We start from the raw sequence: 24,745 nt of genomic DNA, 5'->3' as shown, positions 1-24,745 counted from the left end.
GTAATTGATATTGTTAGATTCCACCTAAACACCAGATGGCTCTTCAAGCTCGCTGTCACATGAAAAACTGTTCCAGTATTATAATCACAGGTCTTAATATTAACTGGATTCAAGTCATCTAATATCATTAACAGCACACCCGTGCTCTTCTATCCTGTCTATCCTTCCTAAAAATACTGTATCCTTTACACTCGATACCAGTTAATGTATGATTCTGATAACCAGGTCTCACTAATGTCTAAAATCTGTGATACCAACATATTGACCAAGGCAACAAACTATCCCTTTGTTTCTGGTACTCCTAGCATTCGAGTACAAACATAATAATCTACCTGTATGTTTTTTTCTATGCTCTTGTCTGTAGTCTGTGTGACATAGTTGGACAACTTGAAGATCTGTTTTTCCTTAGCCTTATATATGCAAACATCTTTACACAGATGAAAAGCCAAACGGCTATTTTTCTGGCGAGGTTGATAAGTTAAGGAGATAAAAATCCCGTATTGTTTTTCAGCCAGTAAGCGAAACTAAGATCGAAAACTACGATCTGAACGTTTCATGCCGACGAACTGTCAGCGGATCCAAGCATAAGTGACCACTTGGTAGTGCCACACCAAGTGCAACCGTTGCAAAGGTGGAGCAAGCCCCCTCACTATTCTTGATATTTTCTCATAATGTAAAAACATACAGCTCCTAGGAGATGTAGTACTGCTTTACATTATGAGGAGAGGTCACTACCCAGACCGGTTTCAACCTTTGAGGTCTCATCAGTGAGTAGCTAGACCTAGAATATCAGGGTTTAAGTGAAGAGAACTTACATACTTTTGCTATACGAATGTCAGAAAGGTGTGTCACTATATTATATTATAATGTATTATAACTAAGATGAAAAGCCAAACGGCTATTTTTCTGACAAGGTTGATAAGTTAAGGGGATAAAAATCCCTTATTGTTTTTCAGCCAGTAAGCGAAACTAAGATCGAAAACTACGATCTGAACGTTTCATGCCAACGAACTGGCAGCGGATCCAAGTGTAAGTGACCACTTGGTGGTGCCACACCAAGGAGCTACATCTCCTAGGAGCTGTATGTTTTTACATTATGAGAAAATATCAAGAATAGTGAGGGATCTTGCTCCACCTTTGCAACAAGTTGCCTTGGTTGCACTTGGTGTGGCACTACTAAGTGGTCACTTACGCTTGGATCCGCTGACATGGATTCGTCGGCATGAAACGTTCAGATCGTAGTTTTCAATCTTAGATTCGCTTACTGGCTGAAAAACAATAAGGGATTTTTATCCCCTTAACTTATCAACCTCGCCAGAAAAATAGCCGTTTGGCTTTTCATCTTAGTTATAATACATTATAATATAATATATATAGTGACACACCTTTCTGGCATTCGTATAGCAAAAGTATGTAAGTTCTCTTCACTTAAACCCTGATATTCTAGGTGTAGCTACTCACTGATGAGACCTCAAAAAAGGTTGAAACCGGTCTGGGTAGTGACCTCTCCTCATAATGTAAAGCAGTACTACATCTCCTAGGAGCTGTGTTTTTACATTATGAGAAAATATCAAGAATAGTGAGGAGGGCTTGCTCCACCTTTGCAACAAGTTGACTTGGTGTGGCACTACCAAGTGGTCACTTACGCTTGGCTCCGCTGACAGTTCGTCGGCATGAAACGTTCGGATCGTAGTTTCGCTTACTGGCTGAAAAACAATAAGGGATTTTTATCCCCTTAACTCATCTTTACACATGTTTGATGGGTCTGAACGAGACGAAGACAAAGTTGAAATCATTTCCCTAATGAGACCCATTCCTATCATTAACACAGTTACATAACATTGTTGCTCTTACACACACATATTCTCAATATTTCTTCCATTATAATTTAGTTTCCCTCATTCTGTGTTAGGTTTCATACAGTTGTTAGTTTTTTAAGACTGCTGATACCAAATGTATTCAAGTGCAGGCCATCCTTCTTGTACAAATCCAATCTTCCCTCAAACTCACTCCACACATTCAAAAGCTCACATTAATTTCTTCTACACAGCCTACACATTGAATCGTTTGCCATCATGGTCCTTTTTAATCAGTTTTTGTCATATTGAAGTAATATGCCTATGATTTTCACCTTCTTACTTTTCACTTTTGCTTCTTCCAACAATCCTTTCATGTCCTCTTTCATACTGAACTTAACACTAGTTAAGTCATTAGTACCTACTACAATTATGATCTTATTTAATTTTCTTTTGTTTCTCAATTGCATGTGATATATTTTTAATTTTTGCTCCATACAACAAATATTCTTAATGAATATTTGTTTTTATATATTTCTTGGCAATACCTTCTATTAATCCAGTTTATTATATTAATATTTATGATATTTCATTATAAATAAAAGTGAGACTGAGCAAATTTCTAATACAATGGGTTTATTTCTTGGAAAGAATGTACACTATACACAGCAAATGAACATTATGTTCCATTGTAGAAGAAATGCATGATGGCCATCATGCTCCAAAGATTCAAGTAATAAAAAAGAAAGGGGGATGCAGTTACTAGAAATGGGATAAAGGTTCAGTGGCACTTTCTTTTGGACATAAGCCCCGACCATTATATACAGATAAAAAATAATAATATATGCCACTTTACAACCGTTGCAAAGAGTTAAATCTACATAAAAATTACATCTTTTCAAATAACAATACAAAACTTTAACTTAATTATCCCAATTTTTAAAAGAATTATGAATTATAAATTGTTCTGTGAGACATTTACATATAACAAATGAGTTGTGATTTTTTTTTTTTTTTACTTTGGTGGCGATAAAAGAGATGAGCCAACGTTAATGTGAATGAATACTTAAATATTTACTGGACACATTCTGTAAGCATGGTGGGATAATCAGTACTGAAAATGAACAGTGAAAGAACTTAAGTAACTGAATAATTTAACCACAGATTAACGTCCTTTTCCTGCCCTCCCCACAATTTTTTTTCTCCTCCTTTAAATGCTTAAATTAACATCATAGATAATTAAAAACTGACTCACCTGTTAAGTATGAATACAGCTGTCAATCTAATTTAACAGTTCATTTATCCAGAAGTATTTTTCGTTTATTATTAAAACACTACTACCACAGACAACACATAAATGAACACATCTAAATAACTTTTTTGAACCGAGGCACTAAAATTTGAACATTCATTTGTTCACTGTCTTTCTCATATAAATCAGGATAACTTGAAAAATGGAATGGTAGTTTCCACTCCAAGAGTGTTTGATCACTATATTTGAAGATTTGTACAAAAAAATCACACTCAAACATATGAACTTATCACTTTTGGTTCACTGTTACTGTATAAACGTGTATGGATGTGTTTTTGAGTGTGCTTGTGAGCGTTAACACGTGCAGTCACGTGCCTGGAGAGAAAGAGAAAGTAGGCATAGAGGGCATGATTTTTTTTTTTTCTCTCTCTCTTCCCTTCTTGTTTGGCAGAGGAACATACAGGAATCATTGCATATTCCTTTAAAAAGAAGTGACTGGATGATCTTCTCTCTCACCAGGTGAACAGAGCTGTCCTAAAATTGTATGGAAGCTGCAGCATACAATTGAAACTGAAATCAGTTCTAAACATGGCACTGTTAACCATACTAATGACTGCTGGAAGATGATGGAGGATTGCCTGGGGATCCTGGGGTGCTTCCACCATTAGTCTGTGTCTGAGCTCTTTTGATATACAAATTTAAAAGCTTCATCTATAAAAGATAATTTTATAAAAATTGTAAATAAAGTAAAATATTATCCAATTATAAATATTTATTCACTTATATCAATTTTGAATTTAGAAGTTATAGCACCTTAGAATTCATTAATAAATTAACAGAAGAAACCAAAGGTATCCCTTGCTTAATGCGGTTTTGTTTTAACGCGGGGTTTGATTAACGCGGTGAAATTAATTTCGGCAATCCCTTGATATACGCAGCAAGAGTTTTGATTAACACGCCTTTAACCCTGCGGAGCTCGCAGCTGATCTGACAGATACATGCAAAATGTTTAACATAAATATTCATACACAATTCAGTGTATAGCTTGGAGGTCATGAGTAGCTGTGCATTCATATGCTACAAGTGATGTTCCGCACAGTTTTTTGCAGTCAGTTTGGTTTAACACATGTTATGTAAAGGTCTGTGATATTTGACAGTAAATTATATCTGAGAGATACCACGACCTCCGATGTCAGTACAGTATGGTATAATTTTTTTTTATTATTACTCTTTGTTCAATAATTTCTAGATTGTAACTGCAAATAAATAAACCATCATGTATCATTGAAATAGTTAGCCAAAGGCTCATTTATCATACATGTCCTCTAGGAGATGTGCTTTACATTATGGAAAATACTAAGGCAAGTGATCTGGAGCTTACTCCACCTTCACTACGAGTTGCCTAGAACGTTGCTTATGCTTGCATCTGCCGAAACTTTTAGTTTCTATATATTCGGCTATGAAATAATGTTGGCTTCAATATCCACTTAATTTGTACCATCATGTATAATATTTGCAGTGCTTTTTCTTTATGTTTTATTGCTTCTTTCTGAGGTCTGGAGAGTCATCATACAATCTTGTTATCGTACAATTTATGCCAATAAGAAAAAAAATTAAAACTGTTCAAGCCACTCTTGATAAAAAAATTGCAGTAAATAATGTAGGTACAAGTATTTATTAAACATTTACTTTGCATTCATCTTTTATCTTTCCTAAAAGATTACCATATAAAACAAAGTATTAATACAATAATCGATCATGGACGAATTGTAATTTTTACCATTGATTATTAGATTTGATTAACCCGATTTTGATATATGCGGTAACATCGAGGGATTAATTAACCGTGTTAATCGAGGGATACTTGTACTATGAATTTTAGTCATCACAGTTAAATGTTTCCTTTTGAAAATTTTCTAAAAAAATATTTTTTTTTTACCACTTTACTGCAAATATTCGTGTTTCTTAAAATTCCAACTTAAATACTATTTTAGAGTTTTCCTTTAAAAAAAATGCAAAATAAAAATCACTCAAACATAACAGAATGGTTTAAACCACTTTTTTCACATTCCCTAGTCAATGTCACTTTAAGGGTACTTATCGATTTTTTTTAGTTAACTAAATTCTGTTCTGCACGTGAAAGCAAACAGAAACTCATCTTTGTGGAATTCTGAATATTCATAATTCTATATTATATTATGCAGAATTGATGCTAATGTCAATAAGGCTGTGGGATTGGATATCAACTTATATATTAACATGTTCATTGCCAATCACGTGAGTTCTCACCAAACGGCCGATCACGCATTATCACGTGGACGTCGCTAACTAAATAAAAAAGTAAAAAAAATTTGGCCACCACGAAATTCCAATTTTCAGCTTGGCAATGAACAATATCACGCGATGCGAGTTCTCACCAAACGGCCAATCACGAATTATCGCGTGGACATCGCTAACTAAATAAAAAAATAAAAAAAATTTGGCCACCACACGAAATTCCAATTTTCAGCTTGGCAATGAAAGTGTTAAAGGAATGTGTAAAAGATCTGGCAACAACCTTACTTGGTTGTTCCACAGAAGTTTGGCAACAGGAACAGCCCCAGAATAGTAGAAAGAAGGAAAAATAGTGCAACCAAATCAGTAATATCAAACTGTAGACTGGTGAGTATGTAAAGGCTAGTGGTGAAGGCATTAGAGAGACTGGCTGGAGACAGAATGCAAACCTGGATTGATGAGAATGAAAATCTTTCGAGAGAGAGAGAGCAGCATGGGTTTGTTACAGGGAGGTCAAGCTTTAGTAACTTGATCACTAAAGCTTGACCATCATCATCATCAAATTCCTGATATATACCCTCAAGGGGTGTACAGGATATGTACTACATGACAAAAATTACATCATTACTAACTTCCTATCTACAATTTTCCTCCAAATCAGTCTGTTACCTGTCAAGACTCCAGCATTATCAAATCTTATATTTCTATCTTCTAATGCACTTTTTACTGTATCCATCCAGCTATATCTTGGTCTTCCTCTGGGGCTTTTTCCTGCCAACATGGCAGAGAACACTTTCCTCTCCCATTCTGCTTAAGTGACCATACCACCTGAGATTAGCTCTGCTAATGCATTCCTGGATGCTGACAATATCAAGTTCTTTCCTAATATCCTTGTTTTTAATATGATATTGCCATTGATGCCATCTATTCATGCCCCTAATCTTTCTCAGGACTCTCATATCTGCAGTCTCTAGTCTTTGGTCAAGTGTTTTACTTTTAACCCAGCTCTCAGATCACTAAGTTAAATTTGGTGTCTTGAATACAGCTAATTTAATGTTTTGGATAATTTCTCTCTTATTCCATATAAATTTATTCAGTTGATTGCCTACCATATACCAGCTTTGTTGATTCTGTTGTCTATTTCCATACTTAATTTACCATCTTCACTAAAAATCGTGATTAAGTAGCAGAAATGTTTTACTTGTTCTATAGGTTCTCCATTCACAATGCAGTTAATATTTTCAATGTTTCTGCCTATTTTCATTGTCTTTGTCATTACTGACCTTCCTACCCTATCTATTATAACAGTTATTCTGTTTAGTCAGGGAACCTTGGACTTGTAGCAGATTTATTTAGAAGTATAACATCATCCACATAAAGCAAAGAGCTGAGATTGACATCTCCAATTTTAATATCAGGTTTAATTCCACTTTCCTTCATAATGTGATCCATATAGACAATGAATAACAGAGGGGATAACGTAATCCTTGTCTGACACCAGATTCAACATTAAACCATCTCCCTGTACTTCCTTCAATTCTAACTGCTGACTTACAACTCAAAGAATGCCCCATTGACACCATATAACTGTGGTGTTTTTGAATAGCTTCTCTCTTGGCACCTTGTCATATGCCTTTTCCAGATCAACAAAACTTAAATACAGATCTTCGTTATATTCCCATGATTTCTCAACTATTTGTCGTAAAGTGAAACTCTGATGCACACAACCTCTATTTGGCCTGAATCCAGCTTCTTCTTCACCAAACTTCCCTTCCACAATCCTTCTCAACCATTTCTCAAGTATACTTGCATATATCTTACCAGGAACACTCACTAGAGAAATACCTCTGTAATTTTCAGATTCAGTTTTATTTCTCTTTTTATATATGGTACTATGAGAGCTCTACTCCAATCATCTGGAATTTGTCCCTCTGGCCAGGCCTTCTGAACTATGAATTCTGAATATGACCAGGGTCAGTGTTTTTTTACCACTGTGCTGTCATCAATGCCTGTTTCACTTCGCAATTTTTCGAAGTAATTACTCTATAAGGATATCTTTTTCTCCTGTTTTCATGTCACCTTTATCTTCTCTAATTCCTTTAACAGAACTCTTTCCTCCATTCCTAAGCTTCTTCAACAACCTCCAGAATATTTTGCCACCTTCTTGATATTTATTTTCTATGTTCCTGCCAAAGTCCTCCAATGACTTTTGTTTAGCTAGTTTTACACACTGTTTAGCTTTTTTACATTTGTCTCTGTATTCTCTAAGAGCACAAGCTGACTTATTTGCCAGGAACTTTTGATATTCTTTTTTCTTTTCATTCACTGCCTCTTAAACTTCCTGTGTCCACCATGGAGTTCTGATTTTTCTATCCTTACAGACAACCTCACTACATGCCTCTCTGGCTAAATCAATCAGGGTTTTCTTCAGGGATTGCCACTGAATCTCCATGGTTCGGTTCCTGTTCTCAAACTCTTTCATTTTTTCTCCAATTATGTTTGTGTATGTTAGTCTACAGTTCACATCTGAGAGCTGCTCAACTTTTATTCGCTTTAAAACTTTCTTACATGTTATTCTTTTCAATATGAAATTCAATTTTATCCTGCTCAATACTAAATAGTGATCACTTCCAATTTCAAATCCTCTGTACACTCTGGTGTCCTGCACCAGGGAGAAAACATCACTATCAACAATAACATAGTCAATGAGACATCTTATTCCTTGCCCTCTTCTCTCCATGTGAATTTGTGCATATTTTTATGTTGAAACATTGTGTTAGTAACAACCAGTCCATGTCCTGAGCAGAAATCCAACAGGTATTTGCCATTATTATTAGCTTTTCCTTTTCCATTGTGTCAGTTGCTTTCTCTAAAGCCTCAAAAAATTCCTCCACTTCTACCTTAGTAGAACCATCTCAATGTCCAGTTCTGATATTTGCCCACATCACTCTACTTGAGACTGCCTGCTATTCAAGAAGATTAGCTTTGTATTTAGTGTTGAATACTATTGGCTACTCCTTTACCTTGATTGTCACTGCCTGAATATAACATTTTGTATTTAATGCTCAGAAAGATCTCACCAGTTTTTGCCTTTTTTTGTTTCAGTCACCCCTATTATGTCAATCTTGTACTTTCCCAATTCCTCAACTAGCTCCAATTCTTTGCCATTCAGGCTTCTGATGTTGATAGTACCGATCTTGAACTCGTGATATTGAGTTGAGGTGGATTTTAGGATTTGTTTCAGTAGCTGACTTTTTGCTGTTTGCAGTGGTGAAAACAATGGAGGCCTTGTTTAATCGGCTGACGCCCCAGCCGGTACGAAATTCTATCATGTTGTACCATCATTTTTTATTTTGGTTTAAGCCAATAAGAATACAGTTTGGTCAGCTAAATCTCAAATTGCCAGTTCATCCTCGTTTGTTCAGTATCTAGGTAGATACCTAACAGGGTGCACCACGAGAAGGTGAGGATTGGACATTGATTCTCCACATTCGTTTTAAAGGCTATGTGGATGTCTCCTCTCAGTTATATAGCTTTGATCCTTGAGCACCCCCTAAAGCTTGACCTTGGTTACATTTTATAATCGGGTGACTAGCATGTTGGATGGGAGAGATGCATATACAGTGCTTTATTTGGATTTTACTAAAGCACTTGATTGAGTACTACATGATAAACTACTGTTGAAATTGGCTAGGATGGGGATGGATAGTCATTTGGTAGCTTGGATACAAAGCTGGTTGACTAATGTTGACTAATAGGAGCCAGAGAGTTGTATGGTAGTGTAGTGCCTCAACAAAAGGAAGGTGACAAGTGGGGATGCCACAAGCTTCTGTTCTGGAACCACTACTGTTTAAATTATATTTCAATGATATAGTTCATGGCATGAAAGGAGTTATCTTGTTGTTTGCTGCTGATGATGATACTAAATTAAGAAGAGCAATGTCAGGAAATGTCAATTGCTAAGTCTAAAGTTATTCACTTTGGCAGAGAACACAGATTGAGGTTCATCAAACTGGAGGAACTTTGTTTCCAGAGGTGAAGGAAGCAAATTGAAAACCAAGATGCAAGGGATCTGAGCATCTTGGTAGGGAACTGAAGTTCAGGGGACACACCACAAAAGTTGTAAGGGTTACCCAAAAAACTGCTGCTATAATGCAAAAATGCTGACATGTATGGATAAGGAGGTGACAGTTCCACTCTATGGAAGGTGCTAATTAGGCCTCATTTAGATTTCTGTGCACAGATCTATCTGGTTACAGGCATATATTGGTGATAGGGAAATTGGAGAGAATGTAGAGGTAAATAAATAAGATTGTCTTGCAACTCTGGAATAACAAATATGAGGAGAGATTAAGAGAATGGTCTTCAGAGCTTGGCAGATAGTGGTAAAAGGAGTACCCAATAGATACAGGGGAATTATTGCACAGGATAATGGGTGATGCAAGAACAAGAGGTCATTGCTGGAAACTGTACAAAGGTCATGTAAGTAAAGAGGTAAAAATATTTTTTTGCTTGGTGGATGGTGAACAAGTGGAATGCATTGCCAGAGTGGGGTAGTAACTACTCCAAAACTGGATGTGTTCAATGTATAATAGTAATTATGGTCTGTGAGCGATCGGATCTCCCATGATGAGTTTTCAGATTCCATGGAGGCTTGGAAGTTTGTTTTTATTTATTTATTTATTTTTTTTATGTTGTGCCCATACACAAGAGGTTGGTTGTTCAACCTATACTACATTAGTACTATGTATTGGTAGTGGATTGGGAAAGGAGGAACTTGTTTACATTTGATTTTAATTACTATAAATTGTATTCCTTGGGAAACACACCAGGAGAGACTGTTCCACAGTGTAGCAGTTGCAGAGATGAAGGAGGAGGAATAAAAACTTGTTCTGTTTGTTTCTAGGTGTTGGAACACAGCAGCTGCATGTGTTCCAACAAGCTTAGTACTGAGTGGAGGAATTATTGATGCTATTTCAGATGAGCATTTCCCATGGAAATATCTGTAGAATATACATGCTGCAGAAACCAAAAGCCTGTGTGAAAGTTTGGGGGGGGGGGGGGGGAGAGAGAGAGAGAGAGAGAGAGATGGTAAAAGATGGGTCATCGATAAGTCTAATTGCTCTCAGTATTGAATGAAGTATTTTGATGAGAGCTTTTAGGGGCACTACCCCATATGTGGGAGCAGTATTCAATAGCTGGGTGGATTTTTGATTTGTATAATGTTAACAGATGTTCAGGGATGAAGTAACGTCTTGAGCGAAAGAGAAAATCCTAGTTTTTTTTTGAAGCTGAGGATGCAATGTTTGTGATGTGTTTATGCCAGGAGAGGTTTGATGTGAAGGTAATTCCTAGAAGAGAGATCTCGAACTGTCTGGAAATTTGGGCATCATCAAAAAGGATACTGGGAAAAAATGTTTCTTTATGGGAAATAGGACAGAACTAGGTTTTATTAGCATTGAAATTGATGAGATTATTAGAACCCCATTATAGTATGGCTTGGAGATCAGAATTGAGGGTGGTGGTGGTTGATGTTCTGTAGGTTGAGGTGAGTTGTGTAGGCTAAGGTTTATCAAATGAAAGCGAGAAGTGTAGTGTCATCTGCAAAACTGTGTATTGGGTTGGAGGTCAACTGAATTAGGTCATTGATATATAGCAAGAAGAAGGTTGGTGAGAGGACAGAACCTTGTGAAACCCCAGCATTAATTGAATGGTGAGAGGATAGAGAGCCATCCACCATCACTCACACACAGTGTGCGTTCAGACAGAAAGCTGGCAATCCAACTACAGAAGTCCTGGGACAGAGTGAATGATGGTAGTTTGCTAAATAAGCCTTTGTGCCAGATCCTGTCAAAGGCTTTGGAGATATCAAGTGCAACCAGTTGAGATTTGCCAAACTTCTCCATGACATTTGTCCAGAGATGGGCGACATATGTGAGCAGATCTCCTGTTGAATGGCAGTGATGGAATCCATACTGGCAGTCGTTTATTAAGTGGGTGTCTTCAAGGTAGTGTAGGAGTTGGGAATTGATGATTTTTCCCATTACTTTTGACAGGACTGAGGAAAGCAAGATAGGGTAGTAGTTGGATGGCAGTGACTTGTCACCCTTCTTGGGAATGGGCTGAATATAGGCCAATTTCCAGTTTGTGGGATGGATTCCAGTGGAATAAAAAAAGTATATATAGGTGACATAGGATAGCAGTCAGTTCTGGTGCACAAACTTTCAGGACAATTGGGGGATGCCCATCAGGGCCAGGAGACTTTTTTGTGTCTAATTTGGATAGTACCTTTCTGACCTCATCTTGACAAAAGGATATAGGGGGCATTGTATGTTGGGTGTCTAGAATGGTTGGGGGAAATTTAGCATCATCAGTTATGCATGCATTGGAAGCAAAGTGTGAAGCCAGACGATTGTTTTTTTCTGTGGGTAATGATGCAATAGAGCCATCTGGGTATGATAAGGGTGGGAATGGTGTTGGACAGAAGTTACAGCCAATTGCTTTGGCGAGAGACCAAAAGGCTCGGCTAGTTGCTAGTTTCCTGCTTTTTGCTCTTTTGAACTCTGTTTTTTCAAAGCATTGATCGTGTTTTTTGCATCTATTTCAGGCTTCAGTATAAGCTCTAAAGGAGGATGAGGTTCTTTATTTCAGCCAGTTATGGTGGTTAAGTTTAATAAGCAGCTTATGCGCAGATTCGTCTATTTTGGTGCAGGAAGCGTGTAGCCAGTGTCAACAGAATTCACAGAATATACTCTTTTTTTTCTATCTGTGACACCAGTTTTGCAGCTGCAACACATAAGAGGTTTGTCGGAGGCGATCGATGGCACTGTGCTGGTGAGACACGTGGCACTCGTTCGGCATTAGTTTTTGTTGCCACCATCTTTGCTGCGCATAGTAGGCATACTGGGCACTTACACATGCCTGATTTAGAATTGGAAAGATAGATGATTTAATGCACTATAAGTACTTACAGGTCGTGAAGAAGTATTCCACTCCTCAGCACCAGCTGTTCAAGTTTCCATTTGATGATTAATTTTGATGAAAAGCACTCACAATAATGATAAAATTGGGAGCACAAGTAGCTTATTCACCAACGCTAAACCATTTCCCTGTATTTCCTTAAGTTCTAATAGCTGACATTCAACATAAATACAGACTATTTAGTAATACTAAATAATTCAAATTTAACAAAAGATCTATAGTCTTAATTTTGTGCTGCATTAATCTGCCAAATAACAGAGATATCCATCTTATGATGAACACAATAATTGTAATTACTTCTTATAACATTAGAAGGTCAAACCAGCATCCATGAGGATGCTGGTTTGAAAGCCAGCAGCATTAATCAACATCTTTTTTATGATTTTCTGTTTCTGTGTTGCAATACTGCCAAAATATTATTTGTTTTTCTAATTTTATGCAACCAAATAAGGCAATTTTAGGTGTTAGATGAATTACATCTCCCAGTGTGAGACCACCATTATTACAAAAAGTTAACATTATTACTAATCTATCAACAACTTTCTTCCAAATTAGTCTGCACTTGTAAACATTCCAGTACTGTCAGATCTTATATTTGTTTTCTAGGGCACTCTCTGACTGCATCAATCCACTTAGTTCTTGGTTTTCCTCTGGATCTTATCCCTGTCATCAAATGCATTTTTCCTAACATTTTCTCTCCAATTTAAGTTACCAAACTACTTGATACTAGTTCTGCTCATGTATATATTCCCAAGTACTAAAAATATTGATTTCCTTCCTAATATTGTTACTTTTAATATGATTCATGATTCTACCACTGATGTTATCTGTTCACTCTAGTTGAGACTTTCAGTCCAACATATTCCCCCCACCCCCAAAACTAACTCTCAGGTTCATAAGTTACAACTGGTTTGAACAATGTCTTGTATACTGCTAGTTTAGCGTTTGGCTAATTTCTCTCTTATTCCATAAATATTTATTCAAAAAACTCCCCACCATACCAGCTTTATTCTACGTCTATTTCCATACTCAGTTTAACCATATTCTTGCCTATTTTCAAAAATTTTGGTCTTTTTACTACACATTTTCATACCATATTTGTTACAGCAGTTGTTCAACTGAGTTAAATAAGTCTGGAGACTTGCAGTGGATTGGTTGGAGTATATCATCTGCATAGAGTAAAAAACTAATTTTGATATCTCCAATTCTGATAGTCAGTTTAATGTCACTTTCTTTCATAATGTGGTCCATATGGATGATGAATAACAGTGGAGATAATGTGCACCCTTGATTAATATCAAACCATTTCCCTTACTTCCTAAAGTTCTAATAGCTGACATTCAACATAAATGCAGACTATGTATTGCTCTCTATGTATGTATGCTGTATCTTTTTTTCCAGATCTACAAAAATAGTTATAGATCCTTGTTATACTCCCATGATTTGTCAAGTTTACTGTAAAGTGAAAACAATCCTGATAATCCATATTTGGATTAAATCCAGCTTGTTGACCAAGTTTCTTTTCCACAATTTTTCTTAGCCTTTTCTTAAGTACGCTTCAAAAATCATACTTTGAATATGTCAGAGAAATCCCTCAGTAATTCTTATATTGTATTATTTCTCTTTTTATATACACTGCTCGAAAAAATTAAGGGATATTTTAGTTTCTGTCAGATAATTATAACTATTTGGTACTTTATACATGAATAAATATTTCTTACTTATGGATAGGGTGAAATTGATGATATTTATTACAAATTATACACTTTAGCGTGAAATAATTTTAACAAGAATAAAAACAAGAATAGCCAAAAGTGCTTTTGTTAATTTTTAATAGGGTGTATGGTCTCCATTAACAGCCAAAACAGTGGTACATCTTGATTGCATGGACCAGATATGTTCAAACACTTCTTGTGGGATATTTCCCCACTCTTCTGTGAGAGCAATTTCGAGCTCTTGAAGCGAATGTGGTGGCACCGGTAAACAGACACGCACCTACCTAAAGCATCCCAGGCATGTTCGATTGGATTACAATCCAGTGAAGAGGCAGGCCAGTCCATTTGTTCAATACCTTTTTCCTCAAACCACTCTCGTACCAAATTTGCACAATGTGGACGAGCATTGTCATCCATAAAAATGAATTCTTGGCCAATTGCAGCAGCAGCATATGGACTAACTATAAGTTCCAAAATCTCATCGCAATACCTTTGGACTATTAAGGAACTGTTTCTGATAAAATAGAGATCAGTATGGCTACCTACACTTATTCCAGCCCATACCATCAAACTCCCACCTTGATGTTGGGGTCTTTCACAAATAAACTGCTGATTATTTATTGTTCCACTTTCATGCCATATCAAGATAAATAGGTTATCTGGTTGCAGACTGAACCTGGACTCGTCACTAAAAAGTACACGAGTCCAATCCTCATTTGTCCAATTGTGGTGTTCTTGTGCCTGAATTCTTCGGGCTCTTTGTGATTTGCAGTAAGTCGAATGCAAACCATTGGTCTTCGAGCATATAAATCTATGGCATGAAGACGATTTTGAACATTTCCTGTCTCCAGAAAGCAATTCCAAAGTCGTGAAATTACGTTTTGTGATACATGACATGCTTGAGCAACAACTTGCTGCGTTTGTCCAGCTTTTAATCAACCAATGGCTCTCCAAGCCATGGATTTCAGAATATCATGTTGCCCTGCCATTTTTAACAAAATAATGGATGGTAGGTGACAAGTTTACAATTGAAGTGATAATTATGCACTGTGGAAGTAAGCACAACAAGTCACGCTTTTACACCCCAACATACTAATAAGGCTAAGACATGTTTCGACAAGTCTTAACATGATTTTGTATGCAGTTGCGTGTTCTACACTGTTGTATATTAAGAATATTTTAAAATAAATGTGTTAAATTTGTAAATTATTTTTATAATTTACAAGAAAACCAAAATATCCTCTAATTGTTTTGAACAGTGATGAGAAGTATCCCCAATCATCTGGAATTCATGTCTGAATTATGCAGTGTACCACTCAAACTTTTGTACCTCCACTTTTGAGTTGCCAATCAGCAGATACCATCAGAAGTCTGAAATAAGAAGTAATTTCAGACTTCTGATGGGTTTCTCCACTTAAAAAAAATTGATATGCACTTCTAACAGCATTCCTCCTAAATATTTCCTCCCACAGTTCCGTAACTGCTTATCTCATTTAATAATCTTTCAAAGTAATTACTCCAGTTATCCAGAATATCATTATCTTCAGTTTTTTTTTTTATATTATCTTTATCATCTTTCATTCCTTTTATAGCATTAATTACTCCATTTGGACCCTTGTTTCAATAGCCTCCATTGAAAAAAAGGTACATGATACAATATCATGAAACATTTTGCTATCTTCGTGATATTTATCTTCTATATTCTTACCCAAGCTGTCCACTGAATTTTGTTTAGCTACTTTAACACAGGATGTAGCTCTTACATTTTTCTCTGTATTCTCCCAGTGTATCTGTTGACTTACTTGCAAGAAATTTTGATATGTTTTCTTTCTTTTTCCTTCAGGAGTTTCTCTGTAATTTCTTCTATTATCTGCCATGAAGTCTGGGTATTTCTATTATTGAAACAACTTTACAACATACCTCCCTAGGTGAATAAATCAACGTTTTCTTTAGAGTTTGCCACTGAGATTCAAAGTTTTTTTTTTTTTTTTTTTTTTTTTTTTCCCCACACTTCCATTTTTTTTTCTGGAATAATATTTGTATAGGTGAGTCCATGGTTCAACTTTAATTCACTTAAAATTTTTCTTACATATTTTTATTTTCATTATGGCATTCATTTTTATCCTGCTCAAAATTAAGTGATGATTACTTCCAATTTCAAATTCCATGCATATCTTGTATCATGAACCAGCCTGAAGATAAATGAAAAAATAAATGTTCTGACTATCAACAATAGTCAATAAGACGTTTCTTTTTTCTTTTATCTTCTCCACACATCTTGATGATCAAACTTAGTGTCAGTGATGACTACCCTGTATCCTGAACAGAAATCCAGCAAGCATTTACCATTATTAATTTTGCCTTTTCCTTCAAAATTTCCCCAAACATTTCTATATATATATACACACTGAGGATTCATTTCCTAATCTGCTGTTTAAATCTCCAAGAAGAATGAGCTTTTTTGTTTCTTTAATGTCTTTTCTTATGACTCAAGAAATTTCTGCATTTTTGTGAGACTACAGGACTAGAGGCAGAAATAAGTTTTGCTGTCCAATTCCCTATTTTGAAACATTCCTACCAATCAAGAAGTTTATTTTCATGGTTGGTGTTGGATACTACAGCTACTCCTTTTCTCTGATCACTATTATCAGAATACCACATCCTATCAACTTCATCTCAGTAATACTGCTACGTGTATGTTGTATTTCTCTTGCCCTTGGAAGTAATACTAGTGCAAGTATTATAAAAGAAGTCAAACATGTGCAAGTTGGACTTCTTTTCCATTGATGATTTAATATCATTTATTGACAATTAATGCCCAAGTGTAATTTACCAAATCCTGTACCACCAACATGCATACAGAAATCCTCTAAATTACTTGGTATGCATTTTTCTGTATTGCATATATCTATTTGTTTACAGAAACTTGCAAATCATGTGTAAGTGACTGTCTTGAAGTTACTGGGCAACATTCATTCCAATCTTTGGAAATTTAACATACCACCCAGATGTAAAAATTCTCTTAATTAGTAGTTATATATCTCGAACAACAGATACTTTTTTCCTTCTACATAGCTTTGGATTCAATGGAAAGGACATCTAAAAATTCATACCATGCCTATCTGATTGCAACACAAGGCAAGAGAGAATTTTTCATATTCTACTCCATGAGCAAGTACAACAAAGAAGAGGGATAAAATATCCATATTTTTTAATGAGACAGAAAAATTACTAGTTTGTCCCTTTTAGATCCTAAGTATTTTTACGATGAGTGAATGAAAGGTTACACAATCTAGAAATCTTGGAGATAAAACATGGCTGTACTTTTTTTTAACCATTTAAAAACTTTAACAAGCAAAGTTGTGGTTTAACACAAGACAATGATATTCACTTAAAACCTTAAGACATTTACAAACATCCATGCCATATAGTGGGATTTAAATCAACAGCCTGTAAAATGGGTACACGATCCACTTGGCATGAAATGTGTTCTCAAGGTTGGTAGTGTGCATGGATGGGAAATGAACATGTGTATTATATATTATAGTGGTCCTCATACAATGAATTTATGGATACTGAAGTTACAATAATTTATAGCATATATCTATAATTTATATTTCAAGCTTTTGCAAATAAATACCTAAAGATGCACACTGATTACCTCATTCTTAAAAAAACTTACCTTACTACTATTAAGTGATGCAACATGAGGTTTCATGGCATCACCCACTACACCATGGAGGGAAACCATACAAAAAACAGCTGCTTTTCTAACTAGACTTTCACTGTGGTCATAAGCCTAATTTAAAAACAAATATGTTACAAAATATTCATGTGCATGCCATGATATTTTGAAAGTTTTTAACAAGTATAGCAGTAACATTAGGTTATTCATATTTGACAATAACATGACAATGACCATAAGTATCTGTGATAATTAAATGAAAAATACCAACTATTAAGTCCAACTGCACACAGTTATCAGTGACATTACATCACTATTATTAAAATCATTAAAAAAATGCAACAATATACCTTATGAAGTCATGCACAGAATTAAGCAAATCAAGTCAACTATTTCTTCTAACACAGAAATAGGCATTCAGTCAGTCTAAAAGTTTGAAGTTTATCAGAAAACTTCTCCAATTTTTTTGAAGTCTTTCAAATTTCAGACAGCAGAAAATATTCATCACAGAGCCATATTCAGCTACCAGACAGGTTACCCTCCTATCTTCTTACATGTAGTGTTGGTGACAGTCTCATAGTTATGTCACACACAGTGTAGGGAACCAGAATTTTTCCCATTTGAGAGTTCGGCAGCTAGACAGTGCATACTGAATCCCTTTCTACGTATCTCCTACCCATGAAACCTGTAATAAATCATTACTGTGGCCAGGATAAGGAATTTTTTTATGCTATTTATTTTTTTACACAGCTTGGAAATACTGATTCGTCTATAATTACACTTAGACTCTGCTATATCCTAAGAACCTCCAATTCATTCACCTCTATTCCCACATTAGTGTATGTCACATAGGTTAAAGTAATAACCTCACTAGGATGATATACCGTTGCGAAGTGTCCACTCAATAATTTAACATTTTATCTGCTTCTGTTTCCACATGGCTATCATCACTCATTAAGATTAATCTTCCACAGTCATTCTTCCTCTTACTTGCCACATAATGAAAGAGCGCTTTGGGATTTCCTTTGGCCTGCTCGGCAAGATTCTGCTCATAATTTGATTTTGCCTTCCTTGCCATGCTAGTCACCTTTCTCTTTATATACCCTCCACGGCATTTCTTCTTTTGTAGCTTGTGCTTAATGATATTACTCATCCACCTAACTGCTACCCGAATAACCCTCCTTACTCGAGGTATACAATTTAATACTGCTTACTCTACATTACCCTTAACTATATCCCATGCACTTAACATCTTTTAACCTGTAATCCCTGTAACTGCATCTCCTATTAGCCAAGTCTCACTAATGTCTATAACTTTTGGCAAGGTTGCACTAACTAATGCCAAAAACGTGTCCCTCTTGTTCCTAATACTTCTGGCATTAATATATAGACTCTGCAGTGTTTTATTCCATGATACAGATTTAAGCTTTTTCCTAAGCATGTCATAATCACCTTATAGTTTCACAAATACCCATTCTTAACAAAATATTCCTCATGTTTTACAATCTCCCAAGCCAAACTGCATGGTGACTTTCACCAACTGGAGGCAATGTTGTCACCTTGGTTATAGGTAGCTCTTATGATCCTATGACCAGGTTCAATTCTCTATGACCCATAGACACCCCCCCCCCCCCATCACATTCTGCCTTAAGTAATTATCTCTTAGCAGGTGTATAAATTCTATTTCCTTCTTGCTACATGATTTTTCTTCCTTCCAGTCTATATCTCCATAGTTGAAGTGCCCCATAATAATCACTCGACCTGTACTCATTGTACTAATTTGACAATGCATGTCTTCCAGATCATCTGTGGAACTCCTTGGCCTGTTAGCAACAACCAACTGTATGTTTTGTCATAGTGGGCTTAATCTCACACCACACTGCTTCAAATGAAAAGCCACCCTCCTGCCTGTCTCCTATTCTTTTAAGCTGCAATTCATCTGCTATCATCAACAGAACTCCTGCTCCCATTTTATCTTCTCTGAAAATACTAAACCCTTCACATTCAATCCCTATAACTACATCTATTAGTCAATTCTCACCTCTTACTTGCCACATAATGAAAGAGTGCTTTGGGATTTCCTTTGTTCTGCTCGGCAAGATTCTGTTCATAATCTGATTTTGCCTTCCTTGCCATGCTGGTCACCTTTCTTGCCTGAGCCTTATGCTGTTCATGAATTTGTTGGTCACCTTGGCAAGGTTGCACTAACTAATCCCAAAAACTTGCCCCTCTTGTTCCTAATACTTATGACATTAGTATATACGAACTGCAGCATCCCTTTAGTCCCCCACCCACCTTTACTTTCTGAATTGACTACCTTATTCAATATTTTTGCTTGAGAGACTAGAATCCTCACTTAGTCATTCTCACACTCACTCGCTTCATGGCTGCCTTCACACAAACTCATTTGCTTCCACCCTAATTGCTTAAGTTTCCCTGAATTTGTACTTCAGCATGCTCAGTGAACACCCAACACCAAAAACCATTTGGACGCTATCCATCAGCATTATACAATTCCTTCTTTCTGTCAAACAGAGATCACAGATCCACAAATTCTACATTATTCCTTTTGCACAATTACGCATAGATTCACTATCATGTCCTCTTCCTCAGTTTGCCTCTATCATAGCGTGAAGAGACAACATTTACCTTCCTACTCTTTAATTTTGCCTCTTCTAACAACTCTTATACATCCTCTCTCTCACAGAGAATACTTCTTGCCTCTCAAATCATTTGTACAAACCAACCAAGACAATAACTTCCTTTGACTTACTTTTTTTGCATCCGGATGGCGTGGCTATCATGAATTTTTGCAACCAGGAAACACGATTTTGTCACACTTTTGTTAACGCTTGATCATTGAGTCTCCATACACAATTTTCTCCTTAACTTGTTTTTCTTGTTTGTTCAGTCAGTCTTTATTATTCCTTCGGATCACTGGCTTCTTTTTTCAGCCCTGCTTTATTCTTGCCACTTCTGCAATTTTTCAATTTTGCTCTTTGTCCTATGAAGGATAACATTTAAATGCACAATTTCTTTATTAATATATATTTTGTTCTTGTCTATTTCCATGGCTATGTTTAACATTATCCAAGCCTTATTTTTTCAGCAAATGTACCAAAGCAGTCCAAACTAAAAATGCAACATACAGCAATGACTTAAGTTAAAAACAAAACTTCTCACTCAGCTTATGTTACATCATGTAATATAACTGAAAAAACACTGTTATGGCCAAATACACTAAGCTTGCCTCCTACTCAAAAGGCAGTCTACCTTCTAAAGATAAGGCAAAAATCTTGGGCTTCAGTTTTCTCTAATTTTTGTTTACCACATATTTTGTGCCTCCTGTGATTTTTCATATGGCCAGATGGTAGCTATTCAGCTGTATTTAGAGCTTGTATTCCAGAACTAACATCATCTTGTATCACCTCTATAAACTGTTATACCCAACTTACAGAAGCAAGCTTTTATCCAGCATATTCCTAAAAATGGAGATAAATGTCAGCCATCAAACTATCATCCCTGTGCTCCAGCATAGAATTCTCACATTTATTATTAAGAAAGAAAAAAAATTTAAAGTTTGCTAATTTGGTAGCCTAAAATAATCTAGGGATAAAGTTGTTTTTACCACAACAGAATGGGATCCATTCTGCAGATAAATTAATTATACAATCTCAATTAAAATAAGTTTCTTCATAGAATTGTCTATTCTGCAAATCGGTGATTAGGAGAAACTAGCCATTTAGAAGTATTAGCCAGAAGTTTGAGGTGACAGCTGAACCAATTTACACAAATATAGTGAAAGCATGTAAAGCTTTTCCAAAAATGTTAACGTTTAGAACAAAATCTGTTTATCAGAGGTTTAAAACAAAAAGCTATGAAAAAAAGTTTGGAAAAATTTAACATGTCTCTGCAGTGAGCAGTATCAGTAACAAGAAGGAAATAAATCAACACATGACAGACATTAGATGACACAAAAATATTTCATTGCCAACTACACCGAGTACAAATCTTCATTGTGAGAGGCTCACACAAATGTCTATTGCTCTCTCTACACTCTTTCACTTACAGAGCACTCGTGACCATCTCTAGTAAGCCTCTAATTCACTAAACTCCATGCAAAGAATCTACACGAGCTTAGTAATTATGCCTTTACACAAATCTCCATGGATGACCCAGTGCTATCTCCTATCCAGTAATGAATTGCAAAATTTCCTCAGCATCTACTCTACACATTAGTTTTACTAACTTATAACTTTCAATCATATCTCTGCTCGCCAGCCTGGCACCTAAAAACTCGGTTTTTTCATCCGACAATACACACACACACACACACACACACACACACACTAACTAGCCAGAAGAACACATGCAAAATGAATATAATATACTGGCCTAACAGCCTTAGTTGCTTTTGTGATAATTCCAAACAACTACCACCTGCCTATCAACTAAATTATATCATCTACACCTTCCTCATGGAAAGCACTCCTAGAACAATCACTATTTTGGTAGCTGCCTCTGAATCCTTAACCATTTTCACATCCCAAGAAACATGGGCAACCAAATGAACAGTAGTAACATGCAAGACCATAACACCTTTAAAAAGAGGTATAATAATCTTATTTTTTTGTCAGTGCGTTTCTAAACATCCAACTGATCCATTTTTCCACCTTTAGTGATATGTCCTCTGACCTTCAACTATCTTTTCACTAACCACCATATCCCTAATCTAAACTTTCTGCAGTGCAACATTATTGATCTCATACCTAGTTTGCAATTACTTCAGTCCAAAGTACATAACCTTACACTCTGTCCAATTTTCCGACGCTGACAGCATATTCACAAATCATCTTGCAGAAAATTCCATATCATCTTTATTAACTATTCCTTTCCCCAGTTCAGCATCACTGGCAAACAACCAGATATTTCCCTTAAACCATTTCCAATATCAAAAGAAGGTAAAATTGTTCTACTGCATAAAGTAGTGATGATTTGTAGCTTCAAATTATAGGCTAGTCAGTATATCCAGAATTGTAGTGAAGGTACTGGAGAGATTGGTAAGAAGTAGGATACAGAAATGGAATGATAATAGCAATATTCTCTGTGGTTATCAGCATGGGTTTGTTAAAGGGATATCATGTTTTACTAAGTTATGTACTATAACAAGGTGACAAATACCTTGGACTGAGGAGATGCATATACAGTGTACTTGGATTTTGCAAAAGCTTTTGATACTGCCACACAACAAACTGTTAAATAAATTGAAACAGATGAGATTGGATAACAGAATTCTGACTTAGATCAGTGACTTGTTGTCAGATAGGTATCAGAGTTGTATATGGGGGTGAAGTAACCTGAAAGAGGAAGGTCACTAGTGGTGTACTGCAGGGGTCAGTTTTGGAACCATTGTTGTTCAATTTGTGTATGTTAATTATATTGGGATAGATTTAACTAGTGATATTCAGCTGTTTACAGATGATGCAAAATTGGGGAGAGAAATGCAGTCAAGCAGATGTTATGGCCTTACAGGAGTACTTGAATAAGATTGCATGAATGGGCAGGTAAGTGGAGCTATCAGTTCAATATTGCAAAGTGTAAGGTATTGAAATTTGGTAAGCATTGATGGGATGCAAAGTATACACTTGGTGGGGAAACTTTAAAGGAAGTAGAGGAGATGAGAGATCTAGGAGTGATGGTTGACAAGGACCTGAAATTCAGGGTTCACATTGCACAAGTTCTGAAGACATCACATTGGATAATGGCAATGATGCAGAGGACCCTGACATGCAGAAATAGAAAGGTTAGTATACATTTTATAAGGCCTTGATCAGGCCTCATATGGATTATGTACAGATTTGGTTGCAGAGTTTTCAATGGTGAAAAGGATATGTTGGAAAGGGCCCAGAGAAGATTGACCAAGGTTGTCAGTGGTCTTTGGAATGTAGAGTATGAGGACATATTGAGAGAATGTACACATTACATTCTCTCAATCTGCGAAGTCTCGTGAATAGGAGGAAGGGGGAGGGGGATATGATTGAGACATAAGCTAATCAGGAGTTATCAGGTTGATATGGAAGTGATTTTTCAGAGAATGAGAAAGAGGGATAGAACAAGGGGCCCATCACTGGAAACTGTATAAGGAGGGTGTCAGCAGAGGAGTGAGGAGTAGTTTCTTTGCATGGAGAGTGGTTGGTGAGTGGAATGCATTACCTGAGTGTGTTGTGGGTGTGGACACATTGAATTAGTTTAACGCACGGATGAGCATTGTGTGCAATAGTGTGTACCTCACATGATGAGTCTCAGACTCCATGGAGGTTAGATGTTAATACAGAATGGTGATAATTTTGGTTAGTTTCTTTGGATATAGTGGGAACTATAGTCATTGGCTGAGAAGGTTTTGCAAATGTGGTCAAAGTTCAGTGGAGTGGGTAGCGCTATCAGAACTAATTAATTTTGTCCTGTTATATAAGGTTTTAATAAGTCCATACTGTTGGAAGTAAGGGGGTGGGGGTTGGAGATTATAGAATTATAATCCCCTAAATGCCACCAGAAATTATATGGGAATTTTTCCTACTCAGTGTTTTGTGTTATATTTATGCAAGCAGATCTGAGAAAAGGCTAATAAAAATTGTTGAAGTTAAACATAAAGAACAAGCTGGAATTAGGTACAAGAGAGTTATTAGAATCAGATTTTCACTTTAAGACAAACTGGTGGGAAATCACAGAAATATTAACCTCTGTACTTTAGTTTTGTAGATCTGAAAATTGTACAAAGAGAAAAGATGTTCAAAATGACATACTTAATGGTATGAGACATCATACTTTGCAATACTGTCCATAATTAAGTTGTAAGCAAGCAATTAGAATTGAAAGAGATAATGGAAAAAAGTGATATATAATTATGTCAGACGAGGTGCAACTTATCTCTATTATTATTCATCTATATGGATCACATTATGAAACAAAGTGGTATTAAACCTGACATCACTTGAAAATGTTATCCTTGGCTGTTTACTATATGCAGACGATTTTATATAAA

General features: G+C 36.1%; 1 protein-coding gene across 8 annotated transcripts in view; it reads right to left on the bottom strand.

Moving 5' to 3' along the window:
* Positions 1-2,412: 2,412 nt before the first annotated feature.
* Positions 2,413-24,745, bottom strand: part of chb (CLIP-associating protein) — a 723,643-nt gene continuing 701,310 nt past the window's right edge. For all 8 annotated transcript variants that reach the window (XM_090405359.1, XM_090405362.1, XM_090405366.1 and 5 more), the window contains 2 exons: positions 17,701-17,817; positions 2,413-3,759 (listed from right to left, as the gene is read on the bottom strand). In XM_090405359.1, coding sequence (XP_090261485.1) covers positions 3,655-3,759; positions 17,701-17,817 — 222 coding nt within the window. In that variant the 3' untranslated portion in view covers positions 2,413-3,654. The remainder of the gene's footprint in view (positions 3,760-17,700; positions 17,818-24,745) is intronic.

This window comes from Typopeltis vanoorti, chromosome 15 (genome assembly GCF_054136105.1).
Source record: "Typopeltis vanoorti isolate ZY-2024b chromosome 15, IOZ_Tvanoo_1.0, whole genome shotgun sequence".
Taxonomy (NCBI): Eukaryota; Metazoa; Arthropoda; class Arachnida; order Uropygi; family Thelyphonidae; genus Typopeltis; species Typopeltis vanoorti.
The sequence above is the reverse complement of the archived record's forward strand: the minus strand, read 5'-3'. Positions and strand labels throughout refer to the sequence as shown.